Genomic DNA, 22,059 nt, shown 5'->3' with positions numbered 1-22,059 from the left:
TGTGCCACCACAACTAGCTAATTTTCTTGTATCCTTAAGTAGAGATGGGTTTCACCATGTTGGGTAGGCTGGTCTCAAATCCCTGACCTCAAGTGATCCACCAGCCGCGGCCTCTCAAAATGCTGGGATTATAGGCGTGAGCCACCACAACTGGCCTCTACCTTGGGATTCAAATGACAGGAGACCAATAAGTGACTTTTCCCTCAAACCAGTTAAATGGAAACCTGTCACTTGCTAACAGAAGCCTGTCTAACTCACATGTGAAGCAGACAGTTTAGAGAAGGTCACCACTGAACTGGCTTGGCAGACCCCTATGGATGAGGGGGTGTCGGCTGCCCCACAGTTCCATAGCAGAGAGCAACCCTGTCTGCTCCTAGCCTCATTCCCATCCCAGCTCCCACCAAAGACACAGGCAGCCAAAGGCAGCGTGGGCGGTCGTTGGTATACATCATACATTTATTAGTGAATATCCCTCTGAAATCAGCAACAATATTAAAAAAAATAATGATTGCACTACTTGGTCAAGCAGAACTAGCAACTTTCATTTTAAAAAAAGTACAAATCTGTTAAAAATTTCAATCAGTATACACATATATATAATACAACATACTAGTTATGTTAAATGCTACAAACCAATGTGAATCCCATGGAATGGAAAAAACCACACATTTAAGCTTTAAGAACCATTATTTTCTCTATATATTAGCATTTTCTCAAATACATACATGGGAAAAATGAGGTAACTGTAAAATGTGCAAGGAACAGGGCCCCCAAAATTACATATATTTCTATATATATATATGTAATTTTATATATATAAAACCTTTCTAACACAGAACACAGGCGCTGGGCCCAGCCAGGGCTGGGGGAAGGTGCCCACTGTCATGCCTAGGCCGGAAGTTGGTAAATAAAAGAGTAAACAATGGCAAGCCCCCACCACAGGAAATCATTGGTAACTACAGCAAGGTCGGCAAATCACAAACATCCTAAGTAATTGTTGTAGAAATCTGGTTTTTTAATGATTTTTGAAATGCTGTTTCCCCCCTCAATAGCTGCTTGTTAGAATCAATGCTGCAGCCGACACACAATCTGTGAGCCTGTTTCCGCCTGCCCCAGGAACCACAAGGGGTTTGAAAACCTTTTGTTGGGGTCGGAAAGGGAGGGGGTTGGAGAGGGTGCTTCTGTGTAAAACACGTGGGTTTTCAACACTGCTATAAATATAGAAACGTCACCTGGAGTTATATACAGTAAGACTTTGGGTTCTCCATGGGGGTGGGACCAGGCTGACGGACCCCACGGCAGGCTGGGGTGGGAGGTGGGAGCCAGGGCCGCTGCGGGGAGAACGAGGGTGGTTGGAGCATCCCTGAGGCAGCAGGCGCCAGGGGCTGCCTGCTAGGATGTGCAGGGCCCCACACGCGGTTCGTTCAGGGCAGCAACCCCAGCTGGGGGTAGGGCAGGAAAGGACTAGGACCAGGGAAGGAGGGTGGGAAGCTCTGCCAGACCCTACAGGGGCCTCCTCCAGAGCTTGGAGGGCAGGGATCAGGCTGGGAGGCCCCAAGAGATGGGGGTCCATGACCTTCCTGGTCCCGATCCTCCTGGGACTTCCTTGGAGGAGACTTGCCCAGGCAGGTGGGAAACGGGGCCTGGCTGGAGGGAGAAATGCCCTGAAAAGCATCTGGTCCCAGTGGGCTCAAGGGACGTGTGCAGTACAGTGCATGGCAGTTATCAGCTGAGCACAGACCCCCAACTCTGCCCCACGACCACCGGCACCCAGTCCCACCCAGCCCGGCACACGCATGCATGTGGGCTGGGCAGCGCACCCGTGCTTGGCCCCCTGGGCACTCGGTCCCAGTTGGTCCCTATACCCGCCCCCATTAAACCAAAAGAAAAAAAAAATGTCTTAAATATCCACATCCCCAAATCCTACACGCGATTTTGGGCCAAATGAATAAACAAAAACTGCTGCTCCTCACGTTCATGCAAAACGACAGAGGGAGAGGAGATCGGGCACAGGTCTGACCGCATCCCTGGGAGGGGCAGCCACTGGGAATACAGGCCCCTCAGGCTACGTGTGCCCCAGCTCAGGGCTAGGCTGGGACACCCTCCAGCCTGAGGACAAGGCTGGAATGTTGTGCCTGGGTTGAGGGTCCCCTAGGGAGCCAGACTCCGCCCTCACAGCAGCCAACCCAGAGCTGGAAGCCTGAGTTCGCTGTTTGGGGTCAAGGAGGGAGCATTCCGCCCTGGGGCTCAGGATATGGCCTGTGACACCGTCTGTCTACATGACTGGCAGTGCCACCTGGGCAGAGGGCACACCATTTCAGAGCACGAGACCAGCTGACCCAAGATGGTGCCCTGTCTGCCTATCCTGGGGCCAAGGATTGCCACCAGCCCCACTGGGGGGAGCAAACCCCTGGCTCTCAGTGCCCGCAGGAATAGAGGAACCCAAGGGCGCACAGGAGGGAGACCACATTATGGACACTCAGGCAGCTCCGTGGCGGGTAGATGGGCAGACAGAATGGGGAGGGAGTCTTTGGAGCTTGTCAAATGCAGGGGCTTATTGCAGGAGCTCCTCACCGGGCTGACCCTGGCACCAGCTCTGGAGATGCAGGCAGGAGTGACAGGGCAGGCCTGGGCCACACTCCCTCTCTGTCCTCCCTGGGCCCCCCACCCGAGTTTCCAGAGCTTCAGGCAGGGTTCTCCCGGGCAGCTGTGAGGCCTCACTCAGCCTCTCTGGGCACCTCGGAGGCGTCGGCCCGGCAGATGGGACACGTCCGGTTGGCCTGCAGGAACCGCAGGCATTGACGTCAGGCATTGCTCTCACCCACCCCAACCCACCACATCTGTTTAGCCACCTGGGAGGACTTGGTTCCCTGGAGCCAGAATTTCCAAGATGATGACAAGGACCAGGAGGGAAACACTCCAGAGCTGCCCATCCCCCTGTCACTACATGAGGAATACCCAGGAGCCAGCGTGGGCCGTGTTACCTTCAACCACTTGTCAACACACTTGGTGTGGAACTCATGGTTGCAGGGCAGGACTCGGAGAAGCTGCCGCACCTCGAAGTCACTGAAGCAGACCACACACCTGTGAGGGGTCACGGAGCGTCACCTCCACACTGAGGGCCACGGGAAGGCTCAGTGAAGCGTGACTCCCCTGAGAGGGGCATCTTGTGGCAGCCAGCTGTGTTCAGAGGGGCGGGAGGTGGGGCATGGTACTCACAGCGTCTGCTCTGACTGACGGCTGTCCGGGTTAAAGCGGTACGATGGGAGCTGCTCTATGTCTGCTTTGGTGAGGCCCCGTGGTTTGGCATCTCCCAGCCGCTCAGCCAGGTTCAGGAGGGCCTGCATGTGGGCAGGAGGTGGGGTCAGCGGCGCCCAGGGCTGCAGGTCTCCCACCCCACCTCCCAGCACGGCGCTCCACAAGACCTCATAGTTCTCCATCTCCACGTCATCCACGTCCAGATCCAGGCTGATGGTGGGCCCCACTGCTGTTGGTGACACTGGCAGCATCGAGCTAGAGAGACACAAGGATGGGGGCCAAGGGTCAAGGTCAGAAGTGGGTCGCACAGAGCCACTCTCCTGACTTCCTCTTTGCCAACAGAGCCCAGAGCTCCACTTGGCTCATACTGGGAGACCTTGGTGTTTGGCCTAGGGCATTGTAGTGGGGCAGAGAGCCCAGCTTTGGAGGCCCTGGGACCCCTTGAGATGTGTTTGGGTCTAACCACTCGAGGTTCTAGGAGAACAGGGCATAAGGAACCCAGGGCGGATGTGTAGATACTTACAGGAAGTAGGGCAGGAAGCTGGGGTAGTAGGGTGGTGGGGGTGGTGGCGGGGGCAGTGGCTGCTGCAGGCGGTATCTCTGGGTGCTCAGTCTCCGCGGCATCATGTGAGAATATGGCTGTAAGAGGGGCAAGGTGCAGGTCAGCCCAGGGAACCTGCCTCCCACCCGCCCCGGAGCCCAGGTGCAGGTCAGCCTGGTGGGTCTGCCTCCCAGCAGCCCAGGAGCCCAGGTGGGGGTCAGGGTGGCACTCACCACACCAAAGGACAGCTCCTGGTGCAGTGGATCGTGGGGCAGGTAGTGCAGGGGCACTGATGGAGATAGGGCTGGGCCAGGGGCAGAGGTGGAGTAGGTGAAGCTACCCAGGGAGTGCTGGTCCCCACGCAGGTCCACATCGTTGTCGAGCCGCTGCAGGGGCTGAAAGACGTGGGGCCAGGTCAGCAAGTCAGTGAGACAAGGCTGTCCCTGCCCGCCTCCCCCCACGCTATCCCTCTCCAGCACCAGACCCATGCCCAGACTCACCATCCTCGGATGCTGGGTCTGCAGAGACACAAACTGCCCCAGGGGCGCCATGTGGGTGGGCTGGGGGGGTGGGGCCGGTGGTGGGGGGTGCAGGATGTAGTGGTCACTGGAGATGAGGTGGGGATAGGCCTGATAGGGCACAGGCAGCTGCTGCATGGTGCACGCCTGGATAAGCTGCCGAGAGAGGGGGTGGGGGGCTGAGAACGTTCTCCTGGGCTCTGGGCCAGGCCTATACCATGCCACCCAGCAAAAGGCCCCCACTGGGCACATACCCAGCAGCTCTAGGGTCTGCACAAGAAACCCTGAGGAAGGCCTATCCCTGTCCTAGGCCACCCAGGCAGGACACTCCACTCTTAAGGCCCACAGCCTCAACTCCTGGGCCTCTGCCAAGCTGTAAGGCAGGTACAGGGGTGCTGGAAGGTCTCTGAACCTTGAAACACTCTATTACTAAATGCGAACACACACGTGTACGCTTTCCTGGGGAGGCCAGGAAGGTGCTCTGACAGCCTGGATGGCTGGATAGCTCAGCCCAGTTCAGGGCTGCCCTAGGCCTGCTGAGCCGCTGGCCTGTGCCTGGGGCTTGCAGCTGGTGGAGTAGGAGCTAGAAACACTCACTCACCGGGGGTGGGAGGCAGCAGAGGGGGTAGTGCTGCCCACTGAACATCACGGAGCATGCTGGGAGCTGCTGGGCACTGCAGCCAGGGATGTGTTGGCCTGTAGGCAAGGGGAAGCCTTGGGTTGTCACTGTGGTGACTGTGTAAGACAGAGGGACAGGTCCCTGATGCACCTATGGGTGGAGAGAATGCCGGGAAAGTGTGAGAAGGAAGCTGGCCAAGAGGGCTACTCTCAGGAGAAACCGTCCTGCCAGGTCCAGCTGCTGGCTCCCTTCCCTTCTCCAATGGGGTCTACCTCAGTGCAGAGCAGACTGTACTCCTACCCTGGGTCCCCAGGGCAGAGAGGGCCCTGTGGGAATCCAGCTCTGCCAGTCATCCAGTGGGCCCCCTCTCCCTGGGCCTCAGTTTACCTACCTGTAAAATGGGGCCAATAATGCCTCCTTGGAATGTGAAATGAAACAAGCAAGGTGAAATCAAGGCCTTGCTGCCTCTGTTTCTCAGACTGGCTCGAAGGCCTAGGGGCATAGGAGGTGGGGTTCTGCCTACCTGCTCATGGAGATCAACCATGAACGGGCTCTGCTGGGTGGCTGGGTGCAGCATTCGGGGGCTCCCGCCGGCAGGAGCCGAGGCTCGGCGCTCCTCTACAGGGAGGTATGGAGGTTGGGACGGCAGCTGCTGGGAAGGTAAGCGCTCATCGCAGGCAGGTGGGCTGGCCAGGGGGCCCTCGAAGCCGGGGCTGCACCACAAAGAGGAGGCCCCAATAGGACTGAGGGGGACCACTCATGCACAGAACAGGGAGAGAAGCCAGGGTGACTCCCCCCACAGGGAGGGAAGACAGCTCAGGGCCCTGCGCCCCGTCCCTCAAGGCCCTCGTGCCTCAGCACCAGGACTGGGAGGCTCCTTCCTACCTTCCCCAGAGCTGGCCTGGGGTGCTGCTGGGTCCTGCAGAGAATCGCCGCTGACCCACGGGGGCAGAGGGTGGCCACCTAGTCACTGCCAGAGCCCATGGTCGCATCAGGGGGGCAGGGGGGTGGAGGGGCTGGGCCGGGACTCACAACCCTAGGAGGCAGGAGACAAGGAAACTGAGGCACCTGGCCAACATGGTGAAAGCCCATCTCTACTAAAACCACAAAAACCAGTCAAGCGTGGTGGTGGACACCCATAATCCCGGCTACGTGGGAGGCCGAGGCAAAGGAATCACTTCAACCTGGGAGGCGGAGGTTGCAGTGAGCTGAGATCACACCACTGCACTCCAGCCTGGCAACAGAGCAAAACTCTGTCTCAAAAAAAAAAGAAAAAAAGAAACTGCAGCACCGAGGAGTCCAGGTGCGTGTGCCATGGGGGTCAGAACCAAACCTCTGCAGTGTGACCCTAGAGACCAGTGGTGTTCAGCCATGCCCCTCCTCTGAGACCTGGGGTCCAGTGCTGACATACCAGGACAGCTTAGCCTGCCGGCACCAAGGCCTCACCCTCCTGCTGTGTGAAATGGGACCCAGTTCCCCTCAGTTGCAGGGCTCAGGGAGCTGGCCAGCGTGCTTCCAGGCTCCTGGTAGGCTCCCGCTGGGCCGGGTCTCAGGGCACCGTGTCCTGGAAAGGGGCTTCGGGTGGGACCTTCTGCCTTACACCAGGGGCTACAATTTGGCCTCCAGGCGGCAGCTGGGGCTTCCTGTGGAGGCTCCAGCATCCTCTCTTCTCTCTGGTTGGCTACAACAGGGATTCCAAACAAGCCTGGGACCCAGTTCTCCTCTTACTAGCGCCAGGCAAGAGGTTCTATCCTGCCCCTGCACTTGGGAGCTTCTAGTCCAAGGCAACACACTATTCTTTCTTCCCTTAACCTGATCCCACTATGCCTGTCCAAGTGTGACTTCATCTACCTTTCAAGGAAAGTATAGCTGGCCCACTTTACAGAGGAGGAAAGTGAGGCTCAGCAAGCAGAAACTTGCCCAAAGCCCCAAGGCAAGTGTCAAAACTGGGAGGTGGGCCAAAGACAAGCCTCTCCCTGTCCTCTGCTGCTGATGGAGAGGACGGGCCCCAGGCTCCGTGGGAGGTGATGGAGGAAGCTGGCCTGGGGAGACTGCGGAGCCTGGCATACAGCCAGGCCCTTGTTCTAGGGGCCCCAACCCAGCCCTCAAAGTAGGATGTGGGGCCTGCTGAGAAAAAAGGGAAGCAAGAACCCGAGAGAGGAAGTTAAATAGGAATGGGTTGGGGCAGGGTCTCCTGCCTCCAGTCAGAGCCCAGGGTCCAGGTAGGGAATCTTGAGGGACCTGGCTCAACCTCAGGGTTCCACTCAACTCAAAGCTGGGATGACACCCTGGCAGGAAAAGCTCTAGAACCTGTTAGGCCCTGCAAAGCTGAAGGGTGCATCCAACATGACCAGCCCTTCGTTGTTCCTGCCACAAGGAGGCCCCTTCCACCCCTTCCCCATCTAACAAAATGCCTATGCAGCCTCGATACTCAGCTTTCAATGTCACCTCCTTGCTGACACAGCCAGGGAGCCAGTGTACTGTCAGCTCAACACCTAGTTCCTTCCTGCCGACAGTGGCAAGAACCATTTCCTCTCTGCTACACGTTGCAAGCTTGGGCCCTACTTCTCAAAAGAAGCCTGCATGGGTGATGGGGCACGGCTGGTAGAGGGTGTGGGCAGGGCCGGGGACCACCCGTGTCCAGCTCAGGGAAGGCCTAATGTGATACATGTGCATGGAACAGAGCCAATCACACAGGTCCAAGGCCACACAGTCTGGCAGCCATAACTTTAATGCCAACGATTAAAAATTGAGGGATTACAAAAAAACCTGGCTTCTCATGGCAAATCCGGTCCCACGCATTTCTGCCTGGCCCCTCACTGGGAGCAAGAGCTTTCTCTCCAGGTCACTCAGGACCATCCTCTGCCTGCCCACCAAAGGGGACTGGGTTTGTGACCCCTGGCACGGGCCAAGTGCACATCCTGACATGCATGTCTACACACAGAGCCTCTCTAATTCCTGCCAACAAACCAGTCAAGCAAACAACGGCCAAGGGAGGCTCAGGAAATCCCCAAGTAACTGAAACAGCAGATGCCTGGCCCATCCCAGGCCTCCTGGACCAGACTCTTTGGAGGGTTGGGGAACAAGGGCACCTAGATTTTTATCCAATTCCCCAGAAGTTGCCATAACACAGCTAGGTTTGGGAATCTCTGCCCTAGCTAACCTCAGAGAGTCTGGGAGCTCACAGTTCTGCTGGTGAGGAACAGTCACTGTAATAACCATGCTGTTTCCCCCACGCCAACTTGGTGAGTCCTCCCAGCAACCCTGGGAGGTCAGGACACCAAGGCTCACAGGGGTGAGGTCCAAGGCCAGTCAACTGGAATTGCAGGTGCACAGGGGACCTAAGCAGTCTGACTGTAAAGCACCCATGATTAGCCACCAAGCCAGCAGCCTTGACTGCTCCTCTTGTGCCAGGATGTCTTACTGATGGCTGAGCAGTGCCAGGCCCAAGCCTGTGCATGTCTGCTCTGTGGCCAGCCCCCTAGCAAGGCACCCACTCCTCAGGACAGGGAAGGGGTAAGGAGCTGTGAAAGCAAACCAGAGAGAGAAGGGCCTCCAGCTGTGGGTGACAGCATCGGCTCTTACAGACTCACAGGACACTGATTTCTAGCTAGATTCTTGGCTACAGGCAGTGGGCAAGGGCCTCCCCTCCTGAGTCTCAGTATCTTCATCTGTAAAATGGTAACACCCCAATAACTACCTCCCAGTTTACCATCAAGGACTGCTCCAAGGCAACAGCAGAAGCAACCTGTAAAGTCTTACTTAGCTTGGATATAAATGATCATTATTAGAGAATATGACATGCTGACCTCCATTCCCAACCTCAAGCAGAGCCTGAAGGGTGCCACTTCCAGGCAGCAGGCAGATATGCTACTCTAGGATAATACCGCAGCTGGGAAGAGTGGCTCCTGGTTCTTTAAGCCCTGCCAGGAACAGGGGTGGCATAGAAAGGTTACACTCACTTCACAGCTGAGAAAACTGAGGCTGAGAGAAAGGAAGTAAGTTGCTCTAGGCCACAAAGCCAGAGAGAACAATATTGGTCCTGGCTGGACCATAGGCCCAAACTCCTTGCGGCATCAGTAGTCGGAGGAAATCACCTAATCGCGAGTCTTCAAGCCATTCAGGAGGCTGGGAGAGCACTCTCTTTGAGGCACCCATCATAGGCTTTGTGGTGCAGAGAAGCAAGCACGGCCCAGAGTTGGAGCTAGCAACTTGCTCAAGGTCAAACAGCAAGGGTGGCAAGGTGGCATCTCCTAACAACTGCTCAGTCTACATCTCTGTGCTGTGCTGTCACCGAGGTCTGTGTGAACCGGTCTTGAGAGTCCCGCTGCTGAGCCCTATCAGGCCAGAGGCATGCAATGCATTTTGCAGTCAACACTCTCCCCACCACCCACCCATGAGAGGCAGCCAACACCTGAGGTCCAGTGCCCCAAGCACCTACCCTGACCTTGGTCTAAGGGCCCCAGGGATCTGTTTGCATGAAGAGGCACTCCCTTTTGTAGAAGAAAACAAAGTCAGACCTTAGGGGTATGAGTAGACTCAGACTCAGGCAGGAAGAGAAGCCCCCCTTCCTATTTCCCCATCCCCCACCCCAAACAAGCAGGCTTTAGTGCCTGGGGGCCACTGAGAGCCGGACCACCAGACTAGGAGAGAATACTCCATGGGTGACCTTGGTCAAGGAAATCCCTTTGCTTCTGAGAGCCTCAGTTGGCACAGCTGTAAAATGGGGGTGGAAACCTTTCCTTCCCAGAGCGCCCAAATAAAACCAGAAGAATCAAGAGGAAACCAGGTTGTCACATTAGCGGGGGAGGAAAACAGTGTCTCTGGGGAAGAGGGGGCTCCCTAACACAGGCCAAGAGCTTGCTGTGGGGCTCTGGGAACCTTACCCAGCCAGCCCTCCCAGGGATGGTACTAGGGGCCGAGGCGCGGACACCTGCCCCGAGAGGGGCCTCTCTCGTCCACCTCCCACTCTTTTGTGCCGCTCTCGGAGGGACACCGGGGGCGGGAGGCAAGACTGCAGCGCCTGGGCCGGAGCGCTGTGACTTTAAGAGCCGAGGATCCCGGACCATGTGCTCGGCGTGAGACAAAAGCAACAACAAAGGAAGTGGCGGCCGCAGGGGGAGGGGGGCGGCTCCTTCCTCTCCAACCGCAGCGCTCACCCTCTGGAAAGAGGAGACCCGGCCGGGCCGCTGGGGGCCCTGGGGGGGGGCGGGGGTCCCTGATCCCTGAGATCTCGCTGACCGCCAGTGATTAACCCCTGCGGAGCCAGCTAGATCACTGCCCCCATTCCCAGGGGAGGGGAACCGGAGGTCCAGGGGTGAGGGAATAGGGAGTTGGGGTCCCTGGCCCCGACTCACCTTTGGCCGCCCGGCCACACGTTGACTCCTTTGTTCCCGATCTATGACGGCCAAACTGGGCAGGGGGCGGGGGGGGGGGTGCTGCCTGGACCCTTTAAGAGCTCCCGCCCTGCGGAACAATGTGCTGCCCTCCCCACCCCCGGGTCCGAGGGTAGCCCGGCTTCTTCCGGGGCCTCTCTCTTTGTTGTCCGCCCGACGGCGTCTGCCTTGCGAGGCCCACCCGCGGTCAGTCTCTCTCGGCCCAGGCCCTTAGGGAGCGGGAGGCGGCGCAGGACGCAGCTGGGTCTGCGCGGCTGTTGGCGGCTGGCCCTTTAAGAACTGTCCGCGGCGGCAGCGGAATGTAACAAACCCCACATTTGATTCACAACATTCGAAGCGGCGGGGTCGCGCGCCGGGCGGGAGGGGGCTCGCGGGGGCGCGCCCGGAGGCTCCGGCATACCGTAGCCTGCTGCAAGCCCGCGGTGGCCCACCCCGCGCCGGGAGCTCCGCCCCGAGAGCCAATCACTCGCCGCGACCAGGCACGTGACTAATGGACCGCCATCTTGAAAGTTTTTTTAACCTCCTCCTCGCCCCCACCTTCGCACTTAAAGTGACCGCAGCCGTAGTCAAAAGCAAGGGGCGGGGCCACATGGCCTGATATAAAGATGGGAAGACCCCAGGGTGGGCAAAACCGATCGGCTGCAACTCGAACTTGCTATGCAAACTCGCGAACTACTCGCGCCTCTGAGGCTGTTTCCCTACCGAAGAAATTGGTCCCGCAAGGAGAATCGGCAGTACGGACTTACTGTGTCATGGTCCCCTCCTCGGGGACAGGGTGCCGCCTGGGATTCTGAAGTGCAATGGGTCTGACCTCTGACGGGACGAAAGCGGCCTCAAGCCGACCCAAGTGGTTAGGCTGGATTTAACAGCTGTGGGCCGGCCACCTTTCCGGAGATGACGTCACTCCCAAGAGCTGCAGCACCGCGATGACATCATGGCCCTGCCGCCCCACATCGCCTTGTTTATACTACGCGGCGTCTTTAAAAAGCTGGAACTGCCCAGGTTGCTCGACAGACCAATGGCGGGCCACCCATGCAAACGAGCTAACGTCTGCGGGGCAGGGAGATTGGCCCTGCTCGGGCTGACGTCACAGACATTTAACCGCTCCGCCCTCAGCGTGGCGGCGGAGGAAGAGGGGCGGGGAACGGATTGGAGTTTATGGCAAAACTGCTGGCGCCGGGCGCTCTAGCTCTTAGGCTGGGCTTGAGAATTTGGTGTCCCCGCGGAGACCTCCCTGCCCAGGGAAACTGGGAACTAAGCCCAGTGAAGCCTCTATACTTGAGTTTTCTACTCCTCTCAGCAGCTATGAGACCTCCGTCTCATAGATTACTATAGCCAGTTCATTTTACAGATGGGGAAAGTGAGGGCCTTCCCTCACTCGAGATCCCACAGCTAGAAGTGTGGCGGAGCAGGAATTTGAACCCAACCCAAAGCTGAGCCTCGTTCTCCTTTGCCTCGATGCCCACCCACCCGGGCAAACTTTATACAAAATGGGATATTACCTCCATCACAATTATATAAGCAAAAAGTCAGTAATTCCTTAAATATCCAAGAACAGGTCGAACAAATTATATTGGGTGCATGCATATAATCAATAACGACTCTTGGGCAGTTACCACAAAGAGGCAGCTAGGGTCACATGGGACTACCTCCAAGACAGCCATAAACAAGGCGCCAATGCAAAGTGTTATCTGTTAACCTGTGTGGTGGGTCATGGGGCAGGGGGATGGAGGGCTCATTTTCTATGCTGTTTTGGTATATTTCAGAATCCCAAATTTTAAATAAAAATTGAAACCAAGATGCTGAACAGGAGTAACAGTATGTATCAGGTTTTTTTAATTGGACATATACCATATCCGCATATAATATTTCTAGAAGGGTATACAGGAAACTGATTAACAATTGTCCTTAGGGAGAACTGGAAGGGAGGAGTGGGTCAGGAGGATAGACTATTGTATATGATATTGTACATTCGCTCTTTTTAAAGAACTGCATTATAACCTACTGAAATTTTTAAAGAAAATTATTATAAAGACTATGTCTTAAGTCTTTAAAGCCAGAAAAACTTTTGTTCCCTTAGAATCAGAAATCCCCTTTAAGTTTGGGGAACAGACATATTTATAGCAGTGTTTGTACCAGCAACAATCAGTATCACTGTGCAACACAATGATTGAAGATGGAACCGAGCCGGCTGTTTACAGATCTCTAAGCAACACAAGACCAAGTTCATGATGCAGTGCTACTGATGTTACCCGGAATGCCAAACTCTATCACAGTTAAAACTTAAGTGTGCGTGAGAATAAGTGTGGATATGCCAGGTTATGTCTTTAACTAGTTCCTCATCATCAACTGTTCTTTCACGTCCAGTGTCTCCTTCAACCTTCTGTTTTCCCCACCACATAAAAGCAATTTGAAAACCCTTCCCAAGGCTGGGTGAGGTGGCTCAAGCCTGTAATCCCAGCACTTTGGGAGGCCAAGGTGGATGGATCACGAGGTCAGGAGTTCCAGACCAGCCTGACCAACATGGTGAAACGCCATCCCTACTAAAAATACAAAAATTAGCCAGGTGCATGCCTGTAATCCCAGCTACTTAGGAGGCTGCGGTGGGAGAATTGCTTGAACTCAGGAGGTGGAGGTTGCAGTGAGCCGAGAACATGCCATTGCACTCCAGCCTGGGCAATAGAGCGAGACTCTATCTCAAAAAAACCTCCCCACATTCAAAGGTACCTGCATATTTGTTAGACTGCCTGCCTGCCCTTAAGGATAGGGCCTATAGTGGCTCCCTACTGCCAACTGCATGGAAACCTGATGTTGGGGCTGCACTTAACAAGCTTTTCCTGCCCAAACTTTTCAGGCTTGCCTCTCCCCAGTCCCTCCTCTCACACCATGCTGGTGCTTCCTCTGGCCTTCTCTCCCTGCCACCTTCCTCCCTTTGCTCAGGCTAGACTGCCTGCCTGGAATGCCCTCTGTTTTCCTTTCTGCCAATGTGTTCTGCTTTTCTGCCATTTGAGGCTCTGTTCCTATCTCACCTCTTAGAGGAAGCTGTGACGTCTCCATCTGTACTGAAACCTCCATTTTTGAACGCAGAGCTAGATGTACCCCAGCCTTCACCTCATGCCATATAATTTGCACACAGTCCTGTCACAATTGCTGTGTATCTCACTTATTCCCCTCCTGGCTGAAGGGGTTTGGCGTTTTTAAATGCACAGGTGTCCAGCCTTCACTGGCACATACAGGCACCCCAGCCTCATTTTACAGATGAGGATTTGAGGCTCAAAGAGGTGAAGTCACTTGCCCCACAGTGAGACCACCTTTACCATCCCCACCTTAGGAAAGTGACCCTCCAGCCACAATCTAATCCCATACTTTTAAGCCACCAAGCCTCTGACTGTGGCATTCTTTCTGTTTAATATGTCCTCAATATCCCCTACTCACCTGGGCAAAATCCTGCTTACACTTTGGGGCTAGCTCAAAGACTACCCCCTTGGAGCCTTCCCTGCCCTGCCAGCTTGCTCTGGCTTCCTCAGTCCAGTAGGATTATCATCACGTTGCATCATGAGAGCAGAAGGCCATCTCCATGTGACTGCTCCCCCTGCTCCCAACAGGGCCCACAACACCAAGTCCAGGGCCTGGCTCAAACTGGGTGGTGGATGCCCAGGGACGGGGCTCTGGGTTTGCCCCTTGTCCTGCAGGACCAGGAAACCCCTGCCCTGTCCTGGCCCCAGGAAACTCTCAGAAAATCCCCAGTCTCTTGAGTTTCCCCCCAGCGCCAGAGGTCAGTAACACATCCCCCATAACCTAAAAAAACCTATGTGGGTGGATGTGAAATCATCCTGCTGAGGGGACGTGGCCTGCACACCTACTTTGCTCACCGTGTTCTCCCTACACCCCAAGCCTTCGAAGGCAGATGTTGTTTACTTTCATTTCATCAAGAGGAAAGCAGTTCAGAGCCATGGAGGGGCCACCCCTCACCACAGAGCCCAGAAGTGTGGCCCTGAGGGCCCCAGAAACCACAGGTGGGGGTAGCCCACCTCTGCTCTGGCATCTGCTGTGAGTTCTATGGGGAAATGGGGGTCTTAGGGTCTTCCACAAGCTCTGCACAAGTCCTATCCTGATGCTCTCCTCACCATGATCTAAGAGCTGGCTACCAGCATTGCCCCCATATTACAGATGAGGTGAGAGGTGACAGGACTCTGTCATGCAGAGAGACTCTGTCTCACCTGGTGTCATGCAGCCATCAAGGGACAAACCTGGGATCTCATTCTAATCTCACATTAAGTGTTGTTTGTTTAGTACGAATGCCCACAGGGGTCCCCATGGCTGCTGAAGAACCAAAAGCACATGTCCCCAGGGAGAAACCACAGAGGCTCAGGGACTAGGGGATGGCTCCAGATCAGAGTGGATAGGAGCCAGACAGGGGTTCCATTTTTGATCCTTCCAGCACAAAGCACTTGATGCTACATTCTGGCTTCCTTCCCCAGGCCTCCTCTGCAGAGGGGAGGGGCTTGGGCAGCCTGAGGCAGGAAGAGGAGAGCGTGGCCCTGTTTCCTGCTGGGGCCCTGCCCAGCCAGGGTTCCCACCCCAACCCCAGAGCGGGATAACCGGCTGCCTCTCCCCCTCAGAGTCAGAAAGTACCTCACTTCTTTCTTCTGAGGCCCTCAAACCTCCCCACGAAGAAGCAGGGCCCAAGAACCTTCCCAGGACGGAGCTGGCAGGACACAGAGACTAGGGTACCAGCCAGGGACACAGCACAGTCTGGCAGAGCCAGCTCAGGGCTCACACCTCCCAGATACCAGAGCATCAGACCAGAGCCCAGAGCCTCACACACCAGGGAGGGAGCAAACAAGGCTCTGCTAAGTTCTCTCCACTCAGGGCCGGCCTCAACCCCTGAGCCCCGAGCTCTGGCTCCCTTAAGTAGCTGTTTGTGCAGATGTCGGCGAGGGCAGGGCATCTGCAGAGGTGCTCCCCTCCAGGGGCTCAGGCCTGCAGCATTGGGGCTCCAGTTTTGAGATCTTGGATAAGTTATATGGCTCCTCTCCTTCTCAGTCCCTCGTCTATAAAATCGGGTGAACGATAATAACTAGTGCAGAGGACGTTTCCTGAGCACCTGGGCTGTGCCCAGAGCAGGTGTTTATCTCCCATAGGCCACTGGGGGCAAAGGGCTACACTGAGGGGTGAGACAGAGTCCCTGAAGCTGGCCCGCCCCATCTCTGGCTAGCCTGTGACCTCGGGGAGGTCAGTAAGGTCTGTGAGGCTGTCTGTCCAGGGTCACAGTATCTTCCTCTGTGGGTCAACAGTGGCTCTCAGTGTGTGTGCCGATGGGCGGTACCTGCCGACTTTTCCAGTCTGGGTCCGAATTTGGAGGTGTGCGCTTTGTGGGTGTGGTGTGGGGGCGTTCCCCTTTCTGACTCCTCCTCCCCACCCTACACCTCTCATACTGGAACCCCTAGATTCTGCAAACGGAGCAGGAACCGTCACGACATTGTTCAGAGATGAAAACCGAGGGCTGCAGGAGAGCGGTCCCTGGAAGAGCCAGGAAGACAAGTCTACCCCCGCTGCCCCTCCATCTTACTCTTTCTCTTCCCCTCACTTCCCAGCCCCCGGCACCAGCCAGACTCCAGCTTAGTGGCTTTCAAGCAACGGAAGCTGTGTGACCTTGGGCAAGACACGGACCCTCTCCAGACCCTGCAGCGTTCCGACATCCAGAATGCAGTAAGGACGGCGCTGGGGTGCAGCGGTCTGTTCCCGGGACCTGCAGCCACTCCAGGGCAGGGCTGAGGCCGCTCTGGCTCCCCAGCAGTTGGCACAGGGGGCGTCGGGTAAATGTTTAGGACGCACATGGCGAGGCCAAAGAACTGCAGCGCGTATCCGGCTCGCGGTCCCGGACCGCCTGGGTCCCAGTCGCAGCCTGGACCCGCTGGGGTGGTGGACAGGACGTGCGCGGGGCGCAGGGCACGCGGGGGCTCTAAGTTCCCCGGGGCTCCCCTAGCTGGGGGCGTTTGGACCTAGAGGACCGGGAGAAGAGCGGCGCGGCCCCTGCTGCCTGGCCCTGGACTGCGAGTTCCCGCGGTGCGGGCGCCGGCAGAGGCCTGGCGGGAAGCCCTAGCGCGCGCTCCTCCGCCGGCCCACGGCCGCCCCCTACCGCCGCGAGCTTGCCGGCCCTGCGCCCGGGGCGCTCGGCGCAGGGTCCGGGCCCGGCGTTACCTGGGGCCGCGGCGGGGCTCCACCCCCACCCGGCGGCCGGCGCGTCGCTCCCGCTGCAGCCCGGGCTCCCGGTGCGGCTGCGGCCCGCGCGCCGCCTGCCGCGGCCCCTCTCCGGCCCAGTGCAGGGGAACCGTCCGCGGACCTCACCACCCCGGCGCGCGGGGCCAACGCCGGCTGCGCAGCTTCCAGGACCCCCGCCCCGGCCCCGCGCGAATGGAGCAGCCTGGACCACACCACGCGTGCGGGGCGGAGCCTCTTTCGGCCGCGCCCGCCTGGCGTCAGGCGGCCAGGGGTGCGTAAGGGCGCGGCGCCTGGGGCTTGGCGGCCTCCCTGACCTTGGAGGAGTGACTCCGTTGCCTTGTCTGTGAAACAGGGGAAACAATACGACCCCGTGGTCATTCAGAGAATCTTCGCCTCCCGGAGAGTGTGTCCCTTCCTCCAGCCCCGGTGGGCGCGGAAGTAGATAATAAAGAGCTGCTCTGGGTCAGCAGATCTTGGTTCCCCACTTTGGGCCGTTCTCTGAGCCTCAGTTTTCAAGTCTGCGGAATGGAAGCCTTCTTCAGGTGGAGGATGGGAGACTCCAGTGACAAAAGACAAGGCGGCCGGCCGAGACTTCGGGAGGGATTACGCTCCTGGCAACCCGCGTGTCCCCATCGCTGGAGCCAACCTGGACCAGGGCGTGGCCGGCACCTGCTCGGGCCGCGGGTCCCAGCCACGGAGGGGTGTCCCACCGCCCCCCCACTCCCTGGGCGCATTAGGGCAGCGAGGACTGCACCCCGCGGCGGGCCACGCTCTGGCAGGCTTGCAGGTGGTTGTAGTCCCTGCAGACCGCGTCTCCCGGAGGCTGCCGAACCAGGTCGTCTTGGCTGCCCAGGTTTAGCTCCTCTGCGGAGGGCTGATTGACAGTGGAACGGCTGCCTCCCGGGCTACTTAGTTTTTAAAGCTGCCGTTTGCTGGCAGAGCAGCCATCTAAAGGAGGGCTTTACAGGGAATGAGTGCCCTGGAAGGGGGCTCTGGGGTGGGGAGAAGTTGGTCTCATGGGTCCCCAAGGTCGTTCGTTGTTTCTCTTTTTTTTCCTTTTCTTTTCTTTTTCTTTTTTTGACAGAGTATCGCTCTGACGCCCAGGCTGGAGTGCATTGGTGCGATCTTGGCTCACTGCAACCTCTGCCTTCCGGTTGCAAGGGATTCTTCTGCCTCAGCCTCCCGAGTAGCTGGGATTACAGGCGCCCGACACCACACTCGGCTAATTTTTTGTATTTTTAGTAGAAACGGGGTTTCGCCGTGTTAGCCAGGATGGTCTAGGTCTCCTGACCTCCTGTTCTGCCCACCTGGACCTCCCAAAGTGCTGGGATTACAGGCGTGAGCCACGGTGCCCGGCCGGCCTGCCTTCCTTCCTTCCTTCCTTCCTTCCTTCCTTCCTTCCTTCCTTTCCTTCCTTCTTTCCTTTTCTTCCTGTCCTTCTTTCCTTTCTTTTCTTTTGAGACAGAGTCTCGCTCTCTTGCCCAGGCTGGAGTGCAGTGGACGATCTCGGCTCGCTGCAACCTCTCCTCTCGGGTTCAAGTGATTCTCCTGTCTCAGCCTCCCTCCTGAGTAGTGGGATTACAGGTGCACGCCGCCATGCCCGGCTAAGTTTTTGTATTTTAGTAGAGACGGGGTTTCACCATGTTGGCCAGGCTGGTCTTGAATTCCTTTCTGATCTGCCCACCTCGGAACTCCCAAAGTGTTGGGATTACAGGCGTGAGCCACTGCACCCAGCCCCAAGTTTTTTCTAGGGTGGGAAACTGTGAGTCTGTGACGTCTTGGGGATATTCTTGGGCTGGTTCCTTTGTAAGAGCAACGAAGAGATTTTGCACCCTGCAAAGTGCAACGTCTAGAGATGATTGGGAAGTTGGGGGATTGAATGCATTCACACCAAAGAGCCACCCTCGGCCCAGACTCTACAGGTCACCTCTGCGGCTGTGTACTAGGTGGGGGTCAGAGGTGTGTTGCAGGTAAAGAAATGGTGGCTCAGAGGCAAGGAGAGACTTGCCCAACTCCGGGACAAGCTAGCACTTGATTTCAATTTGATAAATTTCTGAGTTTGTAGTGGGTGGACGTAGCAAAGACAGTCTACGAGAAGTTTTCCTTTCCTTTTTTTTTGTCTTGGGGAATGGAGTCTCACTCTGTTGCCCAGGCAGGAGTACAATGGCATGATCTAGGCTAACTGCAAACTCCCCGCCCCCCTGCCAGCTCACACTCCCAGGTTCAAGCAATTCTTGTGCCACAGGCTCCCGTGTAGCTTGGACTACAGGTGCATGCTACCACGCTGGTCTAAGTTTTGTATTTTTTTTTTAATTGTACTTTAAGTTCTGGGATATATGTGCAGAACATACAGGTTTGTTACATAGGTATACATGTGGTTGGCTGCATCCATCACCCCGTCATCTACATTAGGTATTTCTGCTAATGCTATCCCTCCCCTATCCCCCCACCCAAGTTTTGTATTTTTGTAGAGATGGGGTTTTATCATATTTCATGTTTCACCATGTTGGCCAGGCTGGTCTCGGACTCCTGGCCTCAAGTGATCCACCTGCTTTGGCCTCCCAAAAGTGCTGGGATTACAGGTGTAATCCCAGCCACCCACAACATGCTGAGAAGTTTTTCTGATCAAAAATGTTTTACGGCACACTCTTCAGACAGTGGCTGTGAAGGAACCCTGATGTGCTTCCAAACTGTTACCTTGTGCACATCACCGCATTACTTACCCTGTGGTAAGTGCTGTCATGCATTACACCATTTATCTTTAGACCAGGCCTATAAGGTGGAGTTTGCATTATGCTCATTTTACACAAGGACACCAAGAGTGTGGGAGATGATGTGCCTTGCCCAAGCCCCCAGCAGGTAAGTGGTTGGGGGGATTAGGACCCAGGTCTCCTGAGTCCATCTCCTGGGCTGTTAGCCCCACTCTGCCTGGCTGCCTGCTGTTACATGAAGCCAACTCTGAACATGGATGTGGATCGTCACAGCCCAGATCCCCGTGTGCTTCCCAGGCTGCCTTGTGGCAGGTGGATGGTGCCCCTTGAGATGGGCAGGGCACCATCTGACCATGCCTGCCTCATCCTGATGGGTCCAAAGGTCTGGGCAGGCCAGGACACACTTCTAGGTTTCAGAGCAGTGACTCAGAGTTGTCCGCCTCAGCTATAAGAGCAGGGACAGAGGGCAGGGGCTTGGGTTGGGGTCTGCCCTATTTGGGGCACAGCAGAGCAACCAGGACTGAGGCAGAGTGGGAGCCTGGAGCCTTGGGTGGGGTCACCTGCCTCTCCTCTTACCAGTTAAGCCACCAACGATGACCAGTGCCTACTTCCTTCAGAGAGGAAGCTGATGGCTATGACAGGAATTCAGGGGCAAGAACTGTTGCACAGATATGTGCTAATATCCCGGTTCTGCCACTTTCTGTCATTTTGGGTGGTGATCTAACCTGGAAAAAATCATCCCTGGAGTTATTGGTAGGATTAAACGAGGTGATATTAGTAGTAACAGTCATCACTATGCCACCACAAAAACCAAGATTCTCGGAGACCTTACTGTGTTGGGCACTGTGCCCAGGGCTTTCAGTGCATGACTTCATTACATCCTCACCATCGCCTTCCCCGGTGGGCGTCATCTGTTACCTGCAATTTACAGATAAGGAAACAGGCTTAGAGAGGTGCTGTAACTTGTCCTGCCAAAATTGAACCCATTTGTGGGTTATAGATAACCCATTTTATCTATACAGTAGATAAAAAATTGAACCCAACAGTGTGACCCCGAGCCTGGTCTCTCAACCCCTGCGTTGTAATAGTTGCCTCACGTGCTGCGCAGCTTCTGCAGCACCCTTTTCTCAGAAATGCTTCTCTGAAAGAAGAAAAGCCTCTTGGGTAACAAAACTCAGAACGGCATCATAGCTCCCAGAGCCTGGCTATATGCACGTTTTCTTTTTTTTTTTTTTGAGTTGGAGTCTTGCTCTGTCGCCCAGGCTTGTGTAGTCGCGTGTGATCTCGGCTCACTGCAACCTCTGCCTCTGGGTTCGAGCAATTCTCCTGCCTCAGCCTCCCAAGTAGCTGGGATTATGGGTGCCTGCCACCACACCCAGCTAATTTTTGTATTTTCAGTAGAGACAGGGTTTCGCCATCTTGGCCAGTCTGGTTTCGAACTCCTGACCTCGTGATCCCCCGCCTCAGCCTCCCAAAGTGCTGGGATTGCAAGCACAAGCCACCGTGCCCGGCCTATGCAAATGTTTTAAAATGGATGGATGCTGGACTTAATGGATCTCAATTCCCTTTTTGCTTTGCCTGCTGGGAAGCTCAGAACCTGATCCATGACCCACTTCTACAATTACCCAGAACTTCAAGGCATATATAAAAATTTGTTTATTTTTTGAGAGACAGGGTCTCATTATGTTGTCTAGGCTGGAGTGCAGTGTCTTTTCATAGGCGAAATCTCACTACTGATCAGCACCTGAGTTTTGACCTGCTCTGTTTCTGACCTGGGCTGGTTCACCACTTCTGAGGCCAACTGGTGATCCTCTGCTCCCAAGGGTTCACCATATTAGTGCTGAATTTAGTGTGGACACGCTCTCAGCATAGTGCACTAAAGCACAGAAATCCCAGCCTCAAGCCATCCTGCTTCAGCCTCCCAAGTAGCTGGGACTACAGGTGCACACCACTGCACTCAGCTCAGGACAAGTGTTTTATGGCCTCAATTCATGCCTACATTACCCTTGTTTTTCTCACCTGTCTTCCCTTCATCTGGGTTTCTTCTCCTTTTTATATTCGTGGCTTACATATTTTGTTAATCTGTTTTACATTCGGAGAGTTGGGAAACAAGCGATTAAAATGCCTGACTATTGCAACTGCCTGATCCACAGTCACACATCCCTTAACAGCAGGGGCACCTTTTGGGAAATGTGTCATCAGGCAATTGCATCGTTGTGTGAACATCACAGAGTGACTTACACAAACCTAGGTGGTACAGCCTACTACACACTTAGGCTCTATGTTACCGCCTGTGCTCCTGGGCAACTAACCTGTGTAACCAGGGACTGTACTGAACACTGCAGGCAACTGTAACACAGAGGTAAGGATCTGTGCATCTAGGCACAGAGAAGGTGCAGTCAAAGTTGGTGTTATACTCTTATGGGACCACTGTTGTATGTACGGTTTGTCGTTGACCAAAACACAGCTACATGGCACATAACTGTATTTATTGTGAATTAGTCATGTCCTCTGCCCACAATAAGAGGGCCACCCAGTGGTTATATGCCTTAAGAAAGTTGTGCCCACGGTCTCCTTTCTGTGTCAACTGGGATGGCTGGGTCAAAGGGAGGATAAGGCGGAGTTGTGCCTGGGTCCCTGCAGGAAAACACCTCATTGGGCAGCACTGAAAGCCAGCCTGGGGACCGGATGCCTTGGCACACACCTGTAATCCCAGCACTTTGGGAGGCCAAGGTGACTGGATCCCCTGAGGTCGGGAGTTGGAGACTAGCCTGGCCAACATGGTGAAACT

At 55.8% G+C, this 22,059-nt stretch overlaps 1 protein-coding gene and 1 long non-coding RNA gene across 15 annotated transcripts; both read right to left on the bottom strand.

Annotated features, from left to right (window-relative positions):
• Positions 1 to 438: 438 nt before the first annotated feature.
• On the bottom strand, positions 439 to 11,240 carry RNF44 (ring finger protein 44). 14 transcript variants are annotated; one of them, XM_078364680.1, is made up of 11 exons: positions 11,079 to 11,240; positions 5,822 to 5,972; positions 5,460 to 5,649; positions 4,919 to 5,086; positions 4,300 to 4,473; positions 4,033 to 4,194; positions 3,782 to 3,897; positions 3,426 to 3,513; positions 3,220 to 3,341; positions 2,985 to 3,084; positions 439 to 2,780 (listed from the first exon to the last, which is right to left on the bottom strand). In XM_078364680.1, the coding sequence occupies exons 2-11, from the start codon at positions 5,926 to 5,928 to the stop codon at positions 2,718 to 2,720; spliced, it is 1,290 nt and encodes a 429-aa protein (XP_078220806.1). In that variant the 5' UTR covers positions 5,929 to 5,972; positions 11,079 to 11,240; the 3' UTR covers positions 439 to 2,717. The 14 variants fall into 14 exon arrangements, with proteins under 14 accessions (XP_078220806.1, XP_078220812.1, XP_017825134.2 ...); XM_078364686.1 differs by having other exon boundaries at positions 5,460 to 5,585; XM_017969645.4 differs by lacking the exon at positions 11,079 to 11,240 and adding an exon at positions 10,294 to 10,771.
• Positions 9,134 to 9,475, bottom strand: LOC144581375 (uncharacterized). The gene is made up of 2 exons (XR_013532013.1): positions 9,378 to 9,475; positions 9,134 to 9,273 (listed from the first exon to the last, which is right to left on the bottom strand). It is a non-coding gene; the product is annotated as an uncharacterized LOC144581375 (long non-coding RNA).
• Positions 11,241 to 22,059: the final 10,819 nt, after the last annotated feature.

Source organism: Callithrix jacchus, chromosome 2 (genome assembly GCF_049354715.1).
Source record: "Callithrix jacchus isolate 240 chromosome 2, calJac240_pri, whole genome shotgun sequence".
NCBI classification, from domain to species: Eukaryota; Metazoa; Chordata; class Mammalia; order Primates; family Cebidae; genus Callithrix; species Callithrix jacchus.
This window is presented reverse-complemented; position numbering and strand designations above follow the sequence as displayed.